The sequence below is a fragment of the Drosophila innubila genome, assembly GCF_004354385.1.
Source record: "Drosophila innubila isolate TH190305 chromosome 2L unlocalized genomic scaffold, UK_Dinn_1.0 4_B_2L, whole genome shotgun sequence".
Lineage (NCBI taxonomy): Eukaryota > Metazoa > Arthropoda > Insecta > Diptera > Drosophilidae > Drosophila > Drosophila innubila.
This window is the reverse complement of record NW_022995372.1, coordinates 4,365,310-4,382,024: the sequence shown is the minus strand read 5'-3', so window position 1 is coordinate 4,382,024 and position 16,715 is coordinate 4,365,310. Positions and strand designations below refer to the sequence as shown.

The 16,715-nt window shown below is 40.6% G+C and overlaps 2 protein-coding genes across 2 annotated transcripts; both read left to right on the top strand.

Moving 5' to 3' along the window:
* The first annotated feature begins 4,075 nt into the window (after nt 1-4,075).
* LOC117781084 lies at nt 4,076-4,922 on the top strand. The gene is made up of 3 exons (XM_034617802.1): nt 4,076-4,237; nt 4,303-4,550; nt 4,605-4,922. Exons 1-3 carry the CDS (start codon nt 4,171-4,173, stop codon nt 4,695-4,697), a joined length of 408 nt encoding a protein of 135 aa, XP_034473693.1. The 5' UTR covers nt 4,076-4,170; the 3' UTR covers nt 4,698-4,922.
* A 630-nt stretch (nt 4,923-5,552) lies between these two features.
* LOC117780165 (fatty acid synthase) lies at nt 5,553-16,335 on the top strand. Its single transcript, XM_034616590.1, is given in 7 exon segments — nt 5,553-5,731; nt 6,821-7,057; nt 8,340-13,955; nt 13,958-15,045; nt 15,108-15,202; nt 15,657-15,807; nt 15,877-16,335. Coding segments are annotated over 6 exon segments (7,242 nt in total). The 5' UTR covers nt 5,553-5,731; nt 6,821-6,870; the 3' UTR covers nt 15,982-16,335.
* The last annotated feature ends 380 nt before the right edge of the window (nt 16,336-16,715 follow it).

The window sequence follows — 16,715 nt, the reverse complement described above, 5'->3', positions numbered from 1 at the left end:
CAATAAAAGGAAACCCAAAAAGTAACTGTGTGCATATTCACAATACGAATTCAACTAAACCCTGTATGAGATCTATTTCCTGCACTACTAAACATGGCTACGTTTGTGAATCGAATATCCCGAGAACCATCTCGATAGTTTACTGGTAATATCATTGTATAGATTTTTAAGTTTTCATTTATAATATTTTGTTTTTCTAATAACATAAATTATTTGTAATATCTTTTAAATAAAGTGATTAATTATGCATTTCTATAATCGGAGCACAGTTCAGTGTTCATTTTTATAATATACGTATGTACTCATAAATAGAAGCATATTCATCCAAAAGATTTTTAGCATCAGCCCCAAGTTATGCAGCATTTCTTTAAGAAACTGGAACTGAAACGACAAAGTCGAAAGAAAACCCTTTACCGAAATAGTTGTTTTAAGACGAACAGTAACGCCAAGTAAAAGTTCCCAATTAAATAAAATCAAAGTAAGATTAATTACCATATATATTTAAAGGATTTGGTTCATTATTAAGAATTCTTAAACAAAGAATTGGTTTAAGAATTATTCATAAAACGGCAATAATTAGTTTTTTGATTCATAAAAGTTAATTAATTCAGGTTATGTGAAAGTTTTAATATAAAAGAGTATTTAATCTTCAACGTTCCGAAATTCGTTCTGCCTTCGAATAAAATTTGTTTTATAAACTTAGATTCGGACTAAAGTACACGGAATAAGCTCAGTCAATGAAATCTATTTATTTGAGTATCTACACAAGGAAAGCATGTTTTCAGTTTCTATAAAGAATTCACGTGTGCAACCCTGAACTTTACTTTAAAAACGAATCTTGTATCTTTGTCTGTAAATCGAATTAATTCAAACTCAATTAGGCGATTGGAAATATTTACATATGAGAGCATACCAACAGAAATATATATTTTATAAACAAAACATTTTGGATAGATTTTCATCAAAAGAATGTTAATTTGCTCATTTAACATTTAATTCTGAAATGAGTATATATTCTGATTACAATTTCGTTAAAAATTTAATGGTACTACTCACAATATTAAAATACAAAGCATATCTGCTATATAATAAGAATATTTTTAGCATGAAAATATTTTTAATTTTTCAAGGAAATTTAACTTAGTTAAGGGCCGTTTTTTCATATTCCAGTTAAATTTTATCAAACTGGAAGATAGTTGCTTTTCGTTATGTAAAATTTTTTCCAATTGTAAGAAAATAGCAAGTTTTTGTTTTATTTTCTGTTTTTTACTTTTTTTATAAAGTATAGGACTGTACAAGGGTATTAACATCATTACCGTTAGTAATAATAAATTTTCGTATTGAGATTTTATGTAATTTTTATAAGAATATACTTATTTTAATACTCTCTAATTTCGACACATAAAAATCCGATTAATTAGAGTATATTTTAAGGTTAAGTCTCCGATAATGTTATGCAACAGAAATTTACCCACAAGCTGGAATTTTAAGGATATAGCTTGTGCTGTTATATAGTTCTTTATTTATTAAAGAGAGAATTTGGCTTGAACCTGAAAACTTTGTACGTCGCAATGTGACGCAAGTGGTTTTGTGTTTCGAATATATGAGTGCTCGTTTGAATACTCGTAATGTCATCACTGCAACTGGCCCGCAGTTCAACGACTAAGTTAGCCTCTGACGTATGAGGTGTTAAGTGGTGCAGTGGTGCAGCGATCGGTTAATCAGAAAGCGCCGACAACGGCGGCTCACCTTTAAGTAACCGTGAAAAGCCTTATAGAATGCTGTTATCATCTCTAACGGGTATCACCTGCATTCCATGCCCAAGGGCGACTGGTCGTATGCGTGATATGCAATCTGATTATTTAAATCAAATGTAATCGAATTATTATCAAAACATAAATATTAACATCCACATGATCCGCACTTCCGAACAAGTGCTCATAATCATTATCATCAAACCATAACAAAACTCAAATAATAATGCGAGTAATAAAAATAAACATATATATATAATTCTCTTATTCATTTGTCGAGTGGCGGCACACGCTTTTTGGTGTGACTTTTATTTTCTATTATGTCTTTTTGTCTGGTGTAAATTTCCGTAGGTCTAATTTGGTGTCAGCGCCTGACTGACTGGCCAATCGTTAAGTTATCACTTATCAGCAATAGCCTGATTTCTGAATTCTGAAACTGTGGCACGCGGCGCTTAAGCGCTAATCACATCCTCTCGCATGTGTTTAGCAACGTTCTGCCGACTTGCTGGCTATAGCTATCGCCTTATCAAGGTCAAGGCTTACTCAAAATTAGTCCTCGCCCGTCTGTAGTTGCCAACTTTATCAGCTACGTCCGCCGATCAGGTGAATTCGCGTCGTTTCTAGCCCAAAGCACGCGTCTTTGTTTTCTTTTTGTTTTATGCTTGAGTTTCTATAATTAAGTCATAACTTGTCATTGTTGCTGTGGCAACGATAGGAAAAAAGTTTGCTGCTTACCTATCTTCTACCTTTTCACTCTCTCTATATATAAAACACGAACTGAATAACTGAATAACACACCATGTAACAGCCTACTTTTTCCTATATTTATTATACATTTTACATAGGAGGCCATAATACTATTCCTCTTTTACATAAATAAAATGTTTAATTTACAAATAATTATCAATGCTACTTAAATTGAGTTGTAATTAAAACTATTTAATAAAAAACAAAAATTTTCATTATATGTCATTATTTAATTGCTATTTAAATTTTCTTTCTATTTTCAATGCTACTGGTATAAAATTTCATTACCACTACTATTTGTAATGTTACTGAAATTTCATTTTCATTGGCACTACTATTTTTAATGCTACTGAAATTTTTTATCATTAGCATTATTATTTTTAACTCAAGTGAATCTGTATTTTAATTAACATTATTGTTTTTAATTCTAATGAAATAACCAATGCATTACAAAATTGGTTAATTAGTCACAAACCTGGTATGTATGTACTAGAGAGCAGGAAGAAATTCTCTCAGCTATGTTGTGTGAAAAATTCATCCCACTTGCTATTATTGTTTTGGCTACACAATTAGCAGTCATGTAGTCAGTCTGCCCAGTTTTAAATATATAGATATAAGACATTTAAAAAATTATAATCTGTCCTTTTTCATATCTATTTCCGCCTGAGGTCATTTTCAATTTATAGTAAGTCGCCCGATTTGATCAAAATTTGTCAAGATGTATCTAAAAATCAAAAAGGGTTTTAAGGCCGATCGTTCCAATGACAGCTTTATATAAGTGATCTGATGTTTGGCAAAATCACAAAAGTGTTAAGCTCTTTTGACTTTGTGACTTTGTCGACTAATGATCAAAAATGCAAGCTCACTTCTGAAAAAAAAACTAAAATATAGAATGATTTTAAAATGTTTTCAGCTGTATTCTTCTGTAATTGGATGATTTCATGACCTTAGTGCGATTGAGCCGTATTCCCACGTGAAATACTCGTATCAAATTGGTAATTAAGGTGCTTGAGTAAATCGCAAGTACTTGCTACTGAGCAAATACATATACACATGTACACATGTATATACACAAAACCATTGGATAAGATAAGCTACACAAAAAAATGTCATTTCCTGTCATAGTCGAGAGTGTACTATTACTAAATATATGGTTATCAGATCTAATAAGAATCATAAATAAGACTGAGGTCAAATTCGTAATGTGCTTAATTTAGATTTGGAGAGTGCGCTGATAAATGAATACATATTATATAATCTCGGAGATCATTGCACCTAAGCCAATTTAATAGATACTTTCTGTGGATACCTTTAATCTCAATCTATCTCTGTCGATTTAGATGTTTTTAAAATATTCAAATTATTAATTTTCGTTGACTATGTTATAAGAATGTAATGCAATTTTCTTAATAAATTTTATAAAATTAAAAATACAACCCACAGAAGTAGATTTAATTCTTCAGTTCGAGTTAAAAATAATATTATCAAGCAAGCCTAAAAATAATTGTCACTTTATATGGTATATGGAATATATTTTAAAATTTCTTCATAAACAAAATAAACTTAGATCGGAAAACATACGTTAGGAAAACCAAGAGCTGAAACAAGAAAACCATCAATAATATTTATTAAAAATATAAAGTTTAATTTTGGAAGAGAAAAATTTAAAATGGAAACAAATACAACATCCTTGCTGCCATACGTGTTGGATCTGCTCAGTCGAAAGCCAGATTTAAGTAATTACCCCTTCAATTTATTCTGTCTGCTGAATCGCTTTTTAATTGATCTGATATTTGAGCAGGCTCAACCACCGAAGAGCTGTGCGAGCATATGAAGGATGTGGTCATCGAGGATGTGATCAGTCCATTTGGATCATTGCAACGTGCCGTGGAATTTGCCATCGAGCTGGGCATGAATATTGGACTACTCTCTCTGACTGAGGAGAAGGTGCTAATGCCATTCAAACTGAAGCCAAGCGCATCGAATATCAAGAATACAGCACTGCCGCCGACACAGTGTCGCAGTTTGATCAAACGTCTGGCCAAAACGGTAAGAGATTTCAAAAAGTAATTAAGTTAATTACATTTTGTGCATTATTTGAAGCTTTGCCTACAAAAAATCATCAATAATCTGTATCAAACCGAAACGCATATTGGTTTTAGTTTCGCTTTCGGCTATGTTCGAAAATCTGTTTAGCAAAAACTTCTCATTTTAACTTTGTTACGGTTAACGATCTCTTGTTTCTTTCGGATTCGAAATACCGGTATGGTTGTCAAAATTTGGAACATGTTTTAAAAATATTAATTGATTAAATAACCAATTTCAATCGGCTAATACGTGCCAATTGTTACGTTTTCTTTCTTGTCATAAAACAAAAATATTGTATAAGTCGTAACAAATAAACATAATCAGATTCAGATCCTATCAAAAAAAATTTATATTAAAATTATTAGAAAAAAAAAATTCAAACAACTTTATAATGTCTAATCCGTAGATGAGGACAACCCAAGCAAACTCCTGCAAGAACAAAAGGCGTGCTTCGGTTAAGGCCAAGTCGAAATCTAGGAAAGCAACTTATCGGATAGGCACCACAAGACGCCCCCTGGCGTCCAAAAAGGGCAAGAAACGATGTACAACGACGAAGACTCGCAGTCGTAAACAATAAAGCTGTTGTTTTAACAATTTTGGGCTATTGTGTTATTGAACTGGGCCCAAAAACTGGGTCAAAATGGCGACGCACACTTGGACTAATTGTTAATTTGGGTGGGAAGGGGTAGGGGTACCCAATAGGGGTAGGGGTAAGCGAACCTGTCCTGGTTCCTTGTGTGCGTCGCATTTTCTGTTTAAAATCGTTTTGAGGCAAATTTTAATTTAGCATTTTAATGAATTATTCAGTGGATCAAATTCGTGCCGCACTCATTATGAAATCGCTTAGTATTTAGTATGGATATAGGCAATTATTTATGCAGTCTTAGCTTTAGCTATATTCTTCCCTTCCCCCCTCGTCTGTCTGAAAGCATAAAAAGAATGCGAAGACTGCGCGAAGCGTTCAGTGTGCCGTCGGATCAGGTCCGAGTCGATTGTGATATTATCGTGGATCAAACATTTATATTTCCTATATCCCATATCTAATATCTAATATATATAAACATTCGATAATATCCTTTTCGTATACGCGATCAACACAAATCAAAGGATATTTAAGGATATACTCGTAAAGTGCCTGCAATGTGAGTGAAAGTGATTATACTCCACAATCTAGTGCGTAACTCTTCAAGTGTATTTCAAGTGCAACATTCGCAAAGGTCGAGACATTTGTCGAAGAATTAGACCACAAAGTGGCGTGTTTAAAATTTTGTTGTTTTTGTTACAATCGCATATCGAAAGTTCCTAAAACAGAATCTAATTTAATTGTTCACACTTTTAGATTGAACTGATAAAGGCGAAATAATCGCAATAAGTCGATCAAAAGTATAAAAACGAAACGAATAAGCCTGCACATGTGAATAACATATATTATCAAGGACCGAAAAGAAACAAAATTTTAACTAGTAAATAAATTAATGTGAAACAGTAACAGTAACATTAATTACACCGAAAAACAAATATGTATAACTTACATAAATATACAAAATGTTCAATCTTTATTTTTAATTTTTTAACTATAATTATTTAAACCAGTGGTGTATTACGAAAATTAAATAATTTCTTTTATATGTACGGCTAAATACCGCTCATATAAAACCACACTTGTCCTTAAAAGACGAATATTAAGGATACCACAAGTATGACCTTCATGTGGAAAAAATTTTAGAAAACAGTGGCAAGAGTGCTAAAAACCACCAGAAAAACCCCACAACTTTTAAAAGTTATAAAACTAAAAGCCTCTAAGCATTTCAAACAAAATATTGCATATAAAAAATATATTTTCTTGAGTGTTAATTTTACCTGTTGCAATTAAATTACCTCTAATCAACCTAGAATTCAATTCTGAGATTATTTTTGCATGGAAACAAGCTAATATATATAGTCTCAATGTGCATAAATCGATTGGGCTAATCGTCTGATTAAGATTCTGACTAAAGTTATATAAAAAACGAATGAAATTTTATGTATGCACTAGGAGATAATTCATCGTTGTATACTGCATTTCTATTAGTAATAAAATAAATAATTCAATATATTATTTTGTATAAAATGGAACAAAGAGAAGTGGAAGTATTTTTTATATCACTTCTATATTAAAATTCAACCTCCAGCGATTGACTCTAAATGTTTTAATGATATATTTTTTTCATATATCTATTTTAAGTTTTTAGTTAAAGTGATAACCTATCCGACCCTGAACCACATTAAATAAATCATTACAATGGCTAATAAGAAGAAAGCGCAACAGCCGAACGCAACAAATGACGATGACTCCGTGGTAGAGGGTGACATCGTCATTTCCGGACTATCGGGCAAATTGCCGGAGAGCAGTAACATAGAAGAGTTCAAGCAGAATTTGCTCAACGGCATTGATATGGTCACAGATAATCCCAGACGTTGGGAGGCAGGTAAACTATCTACGAAATATACTGCTTTTTCATTTCATATCCTTGTAGAGGATCACTATATCTTAAATTTGCCACAGAAAAGTGGATGAAAATAAACCTTTAGTCTAAGAAACTTCATAACTCATTACAGAATTTTCGCGAAAGCGGTCTTCAACTAGTTTAACTCGATAATATTTTTGACGACGCAAAAGTTCATGTAAATTTGAAACTTAACTCTAATTTGATTTATCCATAATAACTGAAAAATTCATTTTTATTCCATCATGTCCGTTTTTTTCTTGTCACTTTTTCGATAACTTTAAGCTATCATAGCCTTGTCAAAACTTTACCGATTTCCTTGCGGAATATCCATTTAATCACTATATTTGCTCTTTTTTGATTCTGCATCAAAATGGGGAAACTCACTTATTTTCCCATCACTGTCTATTTTTAGACCCCGTACCTTAAAAAAAAGTACAGGGGTCTATTGGGTTTGTTTTAACGAATATGTGCGTAACAGGCAAAAGGAGGCGTGGCAGACCCTATAAAGTATATATATTCTTGATCAGCATCAAAAGTCAAGTCGATATAGCAATGTCCGTCTGTCTGTCTGCCCGTCTGTATTAACACCTAGATCTCAGAGACTATAAGAGCTAGAGACACCAAACTTGGTATGTAGGTTCCTCTATATTGCAAGCAGATCAAGTTTATCGCCCACAAATCGAAAAAAAAATGTCATATCCAAATTATAAGAACAATTTAAAAGCTAGTGACACCAAATTTGGTATGTAGATCAATACTGCAGGCAGATCAAGTTTGTTTCTTTTTTTAATCGGACCACTATATCAAATAGCGCCCATAGGAGTGATCGGTCGAAAATCAAGTTTTAGTATGAAAAACTTTCTTGTTTTATGAGATATCGTAATCAAACTGATAAAATAAGCATATAACTTGGTTTTTTATATTCTGTCCAAAGTTGGTTTAAATCAGATCACTATATCATATAGCTGTCATAGGACCGATCGGGCGAAAATCAAGTCTTAGTATGAAAATCTTTTATGTTTTATGAGACACGTAACCAATCTGATAGAATATACATTTAAGTTAACTAAATATTTTTTAATTTTTTCCATAATTAGTTTTTGCCATAGTAAGAACGGGGTCTCCGACAGTCGAGTATGCTCGACTGTAGCACCGGCCCACTAGTTTCATATTTTTGCCTTGATACCGTTACCTTGTTACTGCTTCGCAGTCTAAACGCAAGCGGTAGAGCTCTACACTTACTTTCTGATTCTTACGATAGGCATATATGGTTTACCGGAGCGCATGGCGAAAATGCGGGATGAAGATCTGGAGAAATTCGATGACCAATTCTTCAGTGTGCACCAAAAGCAGGCGGAATTGATGGATCCTTGTATGCGGATGCTTTTGGAGCTGACACACGAAGCCATTATCGATGCGGGCATCAATCCGTCGGAGTTACGGGGAAGCCGTACCGGCGTCTACATAGGCCTCTCCTTTGTGGAGACGGAACATGAGATACCCAACATGGAGCCGAGCAGCATTAATGGTTATTGCTTGACAGGATGCGCCCGCGCCATGTTCGCCAATCGCATCTCCTATACGTTTGACTTTAAGGGTCCCAGCTTCATTGTGGACACCGCCTGCTCCAGCTCCCTTGTAGCGTTGTCTCACGCCTATACGGATATGAGGGCTGGTCGCTGTGATTATGCCCTGGTAGCGGGCGTTAATCTCATACTGAAACCGATTTTCGCACTGCAGTTCCTGCGTTTGGGGATTGTCAGCCAAGATGGCGCCTGCAAGACCTTTGATGCGGCTGCCAATGGTTACGCCCGAGCCGACACATGTGCCGTGGTATTCCTGCAGCGCAGGGAGCTGGCAAAACGTGTCTATGCCTCCATTCTCAATGTGCGCATTAATACGGATGGGTTCAAGGAACAGGGTGTTACCTTTCCCGACGGTCGCATGCAGGAACAGTTGCTCCGGGAGACGTACGGTGAGATCGGTCTCAGTCCCGACAAGGTCATCTACGTCGAGGCTCATGGCAGCGGTACGCCGGTCGGCGACGATCAGGAAGCCAACATGCTGAGCAACTTCTTTTGCCGTCCCACACGAACCAATCCGCTGTGGATTGGTTCGGTCAAATCAAATATGGGGCATGCGGAGCCAGCATCGGGAGTTAGCGCATTGGCCAAGATGATCATTGCCATGGAAGAAGGTGTTATACCCAAGAACTTGCACTATCGCATGCCAAATCCGGCAGTACCCGCTTTGGTCGAGGGACGGCTCAAGGTGGTGGACCGCAATCTGCCCTGGCAGGGTGGAATTGTGGGACTTAACTCCTTTGGCTTTGGCGGTGCCAACGCTCATGTCATCCTCAAGTCCCACGCCAAGAACAAGAGTCCCATCGCAAGGGCAAAGGATCAATCGCTGAAACTTGTTGTCTGCTCTGGCCGTACCGATCAGGCGGTCCAACAGTTATTGGATGCAGCTGTTAAGCATCGCAACGATGACGAATTTCTAGCACTGATCAATGACATTCACTCGCAGCCAATTCCATTGCATCCATATCGTGGCTTTGCCGTTCTGGGCAACACGGGCACATCCAAAATTGAAATTATACCGTACGAGGAGGAGCCACGACCCATTTGGTTCGTCTACGCTGGCATGGGAAGTCAGTGGGCCAGCATGGCTAAGGATCTAATGCAGTTGGAGGTGTTTAAGCAGTCCATTCAACATTGTGCCGATGCCCTGGCACCAATGGACTTTGATCTGATTGAAGTGCTCACGCGATCAACGGAAAGTACTTTCGACAACATGCTCTACTCCTTCGTATCGATTGCGGCCGTACAGGTCGCACTGACGGACCTCTTGAGGACGCTGAGCATTGAGCCGGATGGCATTATTGGGCACTCGGCCGGAGAGTTGGGAGCAGCTTACATGGATGGTTGCCTTACCGCCGAGCAGACCGTGCTGGCAGCCTACTGGCGTGGCAAGAGTGTGTTGGAGACACCGGGATTACCGCAGGGCAAAATGGCAGCGGTCGGACTCAGTTGGGATGAGATAAAGCAGCACTTACCCTCGGACTGTTATGCCGTCTGTCACAACAGTGATGACAACTGCACAGTCTCTGGTCCGATTGCATCCATGGATGCAACCATTAAGAAACTGCAGTCAGCGGGCGTTTTCGTCAGGGCTGTGGGTTCGGGAGGTTATGCTTTCCACAGCAGATATATCGCAGATGCGGCTCCAATGTTGCGCAAGAATCTGGAGCGTCTGATTACGGAACCCAAGCAACGATCCCAACGTTGGCTCAGTACCAGCGTTCCAAAGAGGGATTGGGAAACTGCGTCCAGCCGTACAGCCTCTGCAGCATATTTTATCAACAATCTGATATCGCCAGTGCTCTTTAATGAAGCCATTCGTCATATACCGCAGAATGCATTGATTGTCGAGATCGCACCGCATGGACTCTTTAGGGCCATACTCCGTTCGCTGGGACCGAGAATAAGCTACGTAAGCCTGATGCAGCGGGGTCACCCCAACAACACAGAGTTCCTTCTAGGTCAGATTGGTCAGCTGTATGCAGCGGGTGGTCAGCCACAATTGCTGAGATTGCCTCTGTCGCCAGCAGTCAGTTATCCGGTCTGTCGAGGCACTCCCATGTTGAGTTCACTCATCGGCTGGGATCACACGCAAAAGTGGAACTACCCGAAGTTCAAGGGCGGCAGACAGGGCAGTCAACAAAGCATCGAACTTGATCTGAGTAAGGAGGAGAACGCCTTTCTGGCCGGACATACAATCGATGGTCGTATACTCTTTCCGGCAACAGGTTACCTTACGCTCGCTTGGATGATGCTTGCCCAGCAACAGGGAAAGGATTACCAGCGTACGCCCGTTGTCTTCGAAGACGTCATCTTCCATCGCGCTACCATTCTCGGGCTGGATGCTGCTTCGGCCGTCAAACTGGCTGTCAATTATTTCCAGGGAAAGGGCAGCTTTGAGATTTGTGAGGGTAGTATCCTGGTGGCATCAGGAAAGATTCAGCTGGTCGCCAACGTGCAGCAGGAGCAACTGCAACTCGTCGATCTTCCCGGCAGCGCTGGAGTAACTAAACTGTATACCAAAGATGTTTACAAAGAGTTGCGATTGAGGGGCTATGATTATAGTGGTCTCTTCCAGGGTATCGTGGATATGGACATACTTGCAGTAGCTGGACGTCTCCTATGGTCGGATAACTGGATCAGCTTTATGGACACCATGCTACAATTCTGCATACTCAGTAATTCTCTACGGGAACTGTACGTTCCCACGGGAATTGAGCGTGTTGTAATCGATCCCCTTAAGCACTTTGAGCTGACCAAACAACACCAACAGAAGCTGCCCGTCTCCTGGCATCGTAGTATATCCGTGATCAAATGCGGAGGTATTGAAATACATCACATGAAGACGGCACAGACGCAACGTCGATCAGGCGGTCAAGGACGTCCCAGTCTGGAGCGGTACAGCTTTACGCCGTATCAGCAGGCAACAGTTCCCCGAGGGGATCAGGAACGTGCTAGGCTCATGGCCTTGACCGTGGCAATGCAGTTGATCATTGAGAACAGCGGAGGAGCTGTCAAAATCAAGGGTGTGGAAATTGCCGGTACTCGCAACAGCCCGGAGAATCTTACGGCTGTCAAATTGCTTGAGCTTATCGAAAGGGAACCCATTCTGGTGGCCGATCTAATCGTAGCAACCACCAGCAACAATGAGTCAGAGCTAAGTGAATTGCTGAAGGACTCGGGAGTTCGAGTGATCGCAGCGGATCTTGCAGCTTCGACTGTGGAACGACAGTGCGACTTTCTATATGCCCTTAACCTGCTGCAATCGCCAGGCCTTCAATTGCAGCACAGCATTGATAGTCTTAAGCCGGAGACTGGTTTCCTTCTATTGGAGGAAAGTGCCAACAGCTATAAAGCCACGGGACGAGATCAACTGCAGCGCTTCCAACTCTTGCCTGTCCTAGAACAAGCCTATGACAGCGATCGTCTCTTGATTCTCGCCAAAAAATTCAACGATAACAATCGCTCCATGTCCATGGTTATTCGCCTGACCAATGAGAACTTTAAATGGGTTGCAGATCTGAAAAATGCATTGGCTAAAACCCAAACGGAACTAATCTATGTGGTAGCTCAGGGGGAGCCCAGCACAGGAGCTTTGGGCTTTGTGACCTGCCTGAAACGGGAGCATTTGGGCAACCGTGTGCGATTATATTTGCTGCAGGATCTAGGCTTACCCGCATTCTTCCTGACGGAACCTTTCTACCAAAATCAGTTGGCGAAGGACTTGTCCATCAATGTGTACCGAAACGGCGATTGGGGTAGCTATCGGCATCTTCCTTTGGAGGCTAATCAGCCCCTACTCACTGTGGAGCAAGCCTATGTCAATACCTTAGTCAAGGGTGATCTTTCCTCCCTCAAATGGATTGAAAGTCCACGCACCACAACTCAAATTCAAATGGCCAGCAAATGGGAACCCTGCACTGTCTACTATGCACCCCTTAACTTCCGGGACATTATGTTGGCATCCGGGAAACTAGGCGTGGACGCACTGCCTGGCAACTTGGCTCACCAGGACTGCGTTTTGGGGCTGGAATTTGCCGGTCGGGATTCGCATGGTTGCCGCATCATGGCCATGGTGCCAGCCAAGTCCTTGGCTACCAACTGTCTGGCCAACAAGAATCTCCTTTGGGATATTCCCGACAAGTGGACCATGGAGGAGGCCTCCACGGTGCCCTGTGTCTATGCTACCGTCTACTACGCCCTAGTTGTCCGTGGGCAGATGAAGAAGGGTGAACGCATCCTGATCCATGCAGGATCTGGCGGTGTGGGCCAGGCTGCCATCTCCGTGGCCCTGCATCATGGACTGACGGTCTTCGCCACGGTGGGAAGCAAGGAGAAGCGCGAGTTCCTCTTGAAGCGTTTCCCCAAGCTTCAGGCTCGGAACATTGGCAACTCACGTGACACATCCTTTGAGCAACTAGTCATGACGGAGACAAAGGGCGAAGGTGTAGAGTTGGTGCTTAACTCGCTTTCAGAAGAGAAGCTACTGGCATCCGTCCGCTGTCTGGGACTCAATGGACGCTTCCTCGAGATTGGCAAATTTGATCTGAGCAACAACAGTCCACTGGGTATGTCCGTGTTCCTGAAGAACACCTCGTTCCATGGCATTCTGCTTGATAGTGTCATGGAAGGCGAGGAGGAGATGCAGAAGCAGGTGGTGTCACTCGTTGCCGGAGGCATTAAGAGCGGAGCTGTGTTGCCTCTATCCACCACTGTCTATACCGATCAAGAGATCGAGAAGGCGTTCCGCTTTATGGCCTCGGGTAAACACATTGGCAAGGTGGTCATCAAGGTTCGCAACGAGGAGCAGCAATTGGCGTTGCCCAAGCCACGTTTGATCAACGCCATTCCACGTACTTATATGCATCCCGAGAAGAGCTACATCCTGGTGGGAGGACTAGGCGGTTTCGGCTTGGAGCTGACCAACTGGTTGGTGAACCGCGGTGCACGTCACATTATCTTGAACTCACACTCGGGTCTGAAAACTGGATACCAAGCCCTGATGATCCGACGCTGGCACGAGCGTGGCGCTAAAGTGATCATTGATATCAACGATGTCACCACAGATGCTGGCTGCAGGAAGATGCTAGAGAGCAGCAATAAAATGGCCTTGGTAGGTGGTATTTTCAACCTGGCCGCGGTGCTAAGAGATTCACTTTTTGAGGAACAAACGATAAAGAACTTCGAGGCAGTCGCAGCGCCCAAGATATTAATCACAAAGCACCTAGACCAATACTCGCGGAGTATGTGCCCAGCTCTGGAACACTTCATTTGCTTCTCCAGCTTGGCATCTGGAAGGGTAATCCGGGACAGACCAGCTACGGGCTGGCAAACTCGGCTATGGAGCGCATCTGTGAGCAACGACAGGCTGAGGGTTATCCTGGTACTGCCATCCAATGGGGAGCAATCGGAGATACGGGCCTCATTATCGAGCATATGGGAAACAATGATACTGTCATCGGAGGGACTCTGCCCCAGCGTATGGGTAGCTGCCTCCAAACATTGGATATCTTCATGCAACAGCCTCATCCTGTCCTGGCATCGATGGTGCTGGCGGAAAAGCGTAAGGCGGAGGCATCAACCGGACAAAGTCTCATCTCAACCATAGCCAATATCATGGGACTGCGGGACGTGAATAGCATTCAGGATAAGACGACACTATTTGACTTGGGCATGGATTCCCTAATGAGCACGGAGATAAAACAAACGCTGGAGAGGAACTTTGATTTGGTCTTGTCAGCGCAGGAAATCCGACAGTTGGACTTTAGTGCACTCAAACAGATTGATAGCCAGGCGACACAAGTGGCACCGACTTCATCAACAGCTGGCTCTGCGTCAATTGCCACATCGAATCCGTCGGCGAATCAGTCGACGACCATTGCACAAACTGATGAAACCCGCAAGGTATTCGCCAAGGAAGTATTACCCCAGGACGTACTTGTGCGTCTGGATTCCATGGCGACCAAGGAGTCCAGCGAACCGGCCGTCTTCTTCCTTGCCCCCATCGAGGGTTTCACAATAGCCGTTGAGGCCCTCGCCGCCTCCCTCACCTGCCCAGCGTACGGACTGCAGTGCACGGAGCAGGTGCCCCTCGACTCAGTTGAAGCCTGTGCCGCATACTACTTGCAACAGATACAGAAACTTCAGCCGCGTGGTCCCTACAACATTGTGGGCTACTCCTATGGCTGCCTTCTGGCTCATGCCATTGGGGTCGCCTTGGAGCAGCGTCGATGTGGCGTCAAAGTCATTATGTTGGACGGAGCTCCCACCATGGCCAGTGGCTATGTCCAGGAGGCCAAGAAGCAGACTGACGACCTAAATCGCCAGCAATCCATGACACTGGCTTACTTTGGAGCACTGCTCGCCGATGTGGACTACAACCAGGTCATTATCTCACATTCACTCCCCTAACAATTTTTTAAACTAATATTTTATAACTTTGGCAGCTATTGCAACTGCTCGACGGCGTCAAGACCTGGACATTAAAGCTGGACAAGCTGGCGGATACCCTGGCAGCGCACACTCAGCAAACCAAGGACGTGGTGAGTGTCTAGCCACTTAAATATCAATGTTCAGTGATAGGAAAAAACTCCACCGAACTTTACTTTTCGTCTGTTTAACTTTGCTTTTTTTCATGCGTAATTTTCATCATTATTTTGAACTAGAAAAACTTCAAACTGCATAACTTTGCCAAATCTATCCGATTTTCATGCCATTTTGATCATTATTTGGCAATTTTGATCACTTTGGGACTTTTCCATAAAAAACTTCAAACTGTCATAACTTAGCCAAGACTCGATTTTCATGTGGCACATCATTATTTGGGAGTCTGCAACTAACTTATTTAATTTTGGTCAACACTGAAAATGTCTATATAAGATAAAATAAATAAAAAAATAATAATTTTTAAGCATTTTAAACACAACTAAACATATTGATAACAATTTCATTTAATTCCAAGAAATAAATATACATTAAATTGCATGTTCAGTCACGATCAAGAACAGCTGCCGATCATGCTTCAAGCAGAAGCTTTTGTTATCCGAGAGCTACAAGGGAGTAAAGCAGCTTAACAGTGATGTTGTACTGATCAAATCGGCGGAACACAATGCGATAATGTCACAAGACGACTACGGTCTTAAAGAGGTAAGCGATCAAAAAAAATACAAGTGTTTGGAAATTTTTGGAAAATATTTATCTTAAAAATCTCTATAGATTTGCACTGCCCAGATTGATATGCATGTTGTTGAGGGCACACACCGAACTTTCCTTAAGGAGGCCCAGACGTTACAGATCATCGAGCGTGTTTTGAGCAAATAGTCACCGTAGACCAATTAACTTTCATTAAATTAATAGCTTAATACTACCATATAATGTGCAAGTTTCAATTAGCTACACAATTAATATATCAACTTTAAATTGTTTAAGTCTTTCACAAATTTAAGTTCTATAAAATATTGTTTTCTTTTTCCTAATTCACTCGTTTAATTGATGATTCAGACGTCAGTCTGCCTTCTCATGACCCTTGAAAAATTCAACGGAACCTTTTCGCTAAGCAAATCATTTCATAATAAGAACACACTTTTAATGGGCAAACACTTATTATATATTTTTATCAACGCCACTCATCTATAAGGAGATTATTAATCAGCCCATAACTGCTCCCGCTTATTGCTTTTGTCTATCAATTTATACTAAATGTGTACATATTTCATACTGTATATGTATTTATATTGACTTGAACAAAAAAAAAAAAAAATGGTCCGATTGTGATGTCTGCCGATTTCCCAACTGTCACGCAACCGTTTTATCTTCATTTTATTTAATTTCGAATTTCAAATTTTTGTCAAATGTAATAATTTATTGGATATTGCAATTTTCATAACTAAAATTTAAACTTAACGTACAAACAGCTGTTAACTACTAACGCAGAAACATAATGTTAAACAAGGGCGGCAACAACAACAGCGCAAGAGCATTACAGCTGCCCTACAATGAAAGGTTAACAGCGAACAAAAGAGAGCTTTCGATGCTGCTTCTGCCGCGGCTGGCTC

What these genes read in the sequence shown, in the direction of transcription:
- LOC117781084 (XM_034617802.1), top strand. Translation starts at nt 4,171, where the DNA reads ATGGAAACAAATACAACATCCTTGCTGCCATACGTGTTGGATCTGCTC. An exon ending in CAGTCGAAAGCCAGATTTAA is followed by an intron (nt 4,238 to 4,302) that starts GTAATTACCCCT and finishes ATATTTGAGCAG; the next exon opens with GCTCAACCACCGAAGAGCTG. An exon ending in TCAAACGTCTGGCCAAAACG is followed by an intron (nt 4,551 to 4,604) that starts GTAAGAGATTTC and finishes CATTATTTGAAG; the next exon opens with CTTTGCCTACAAAAAATCAT.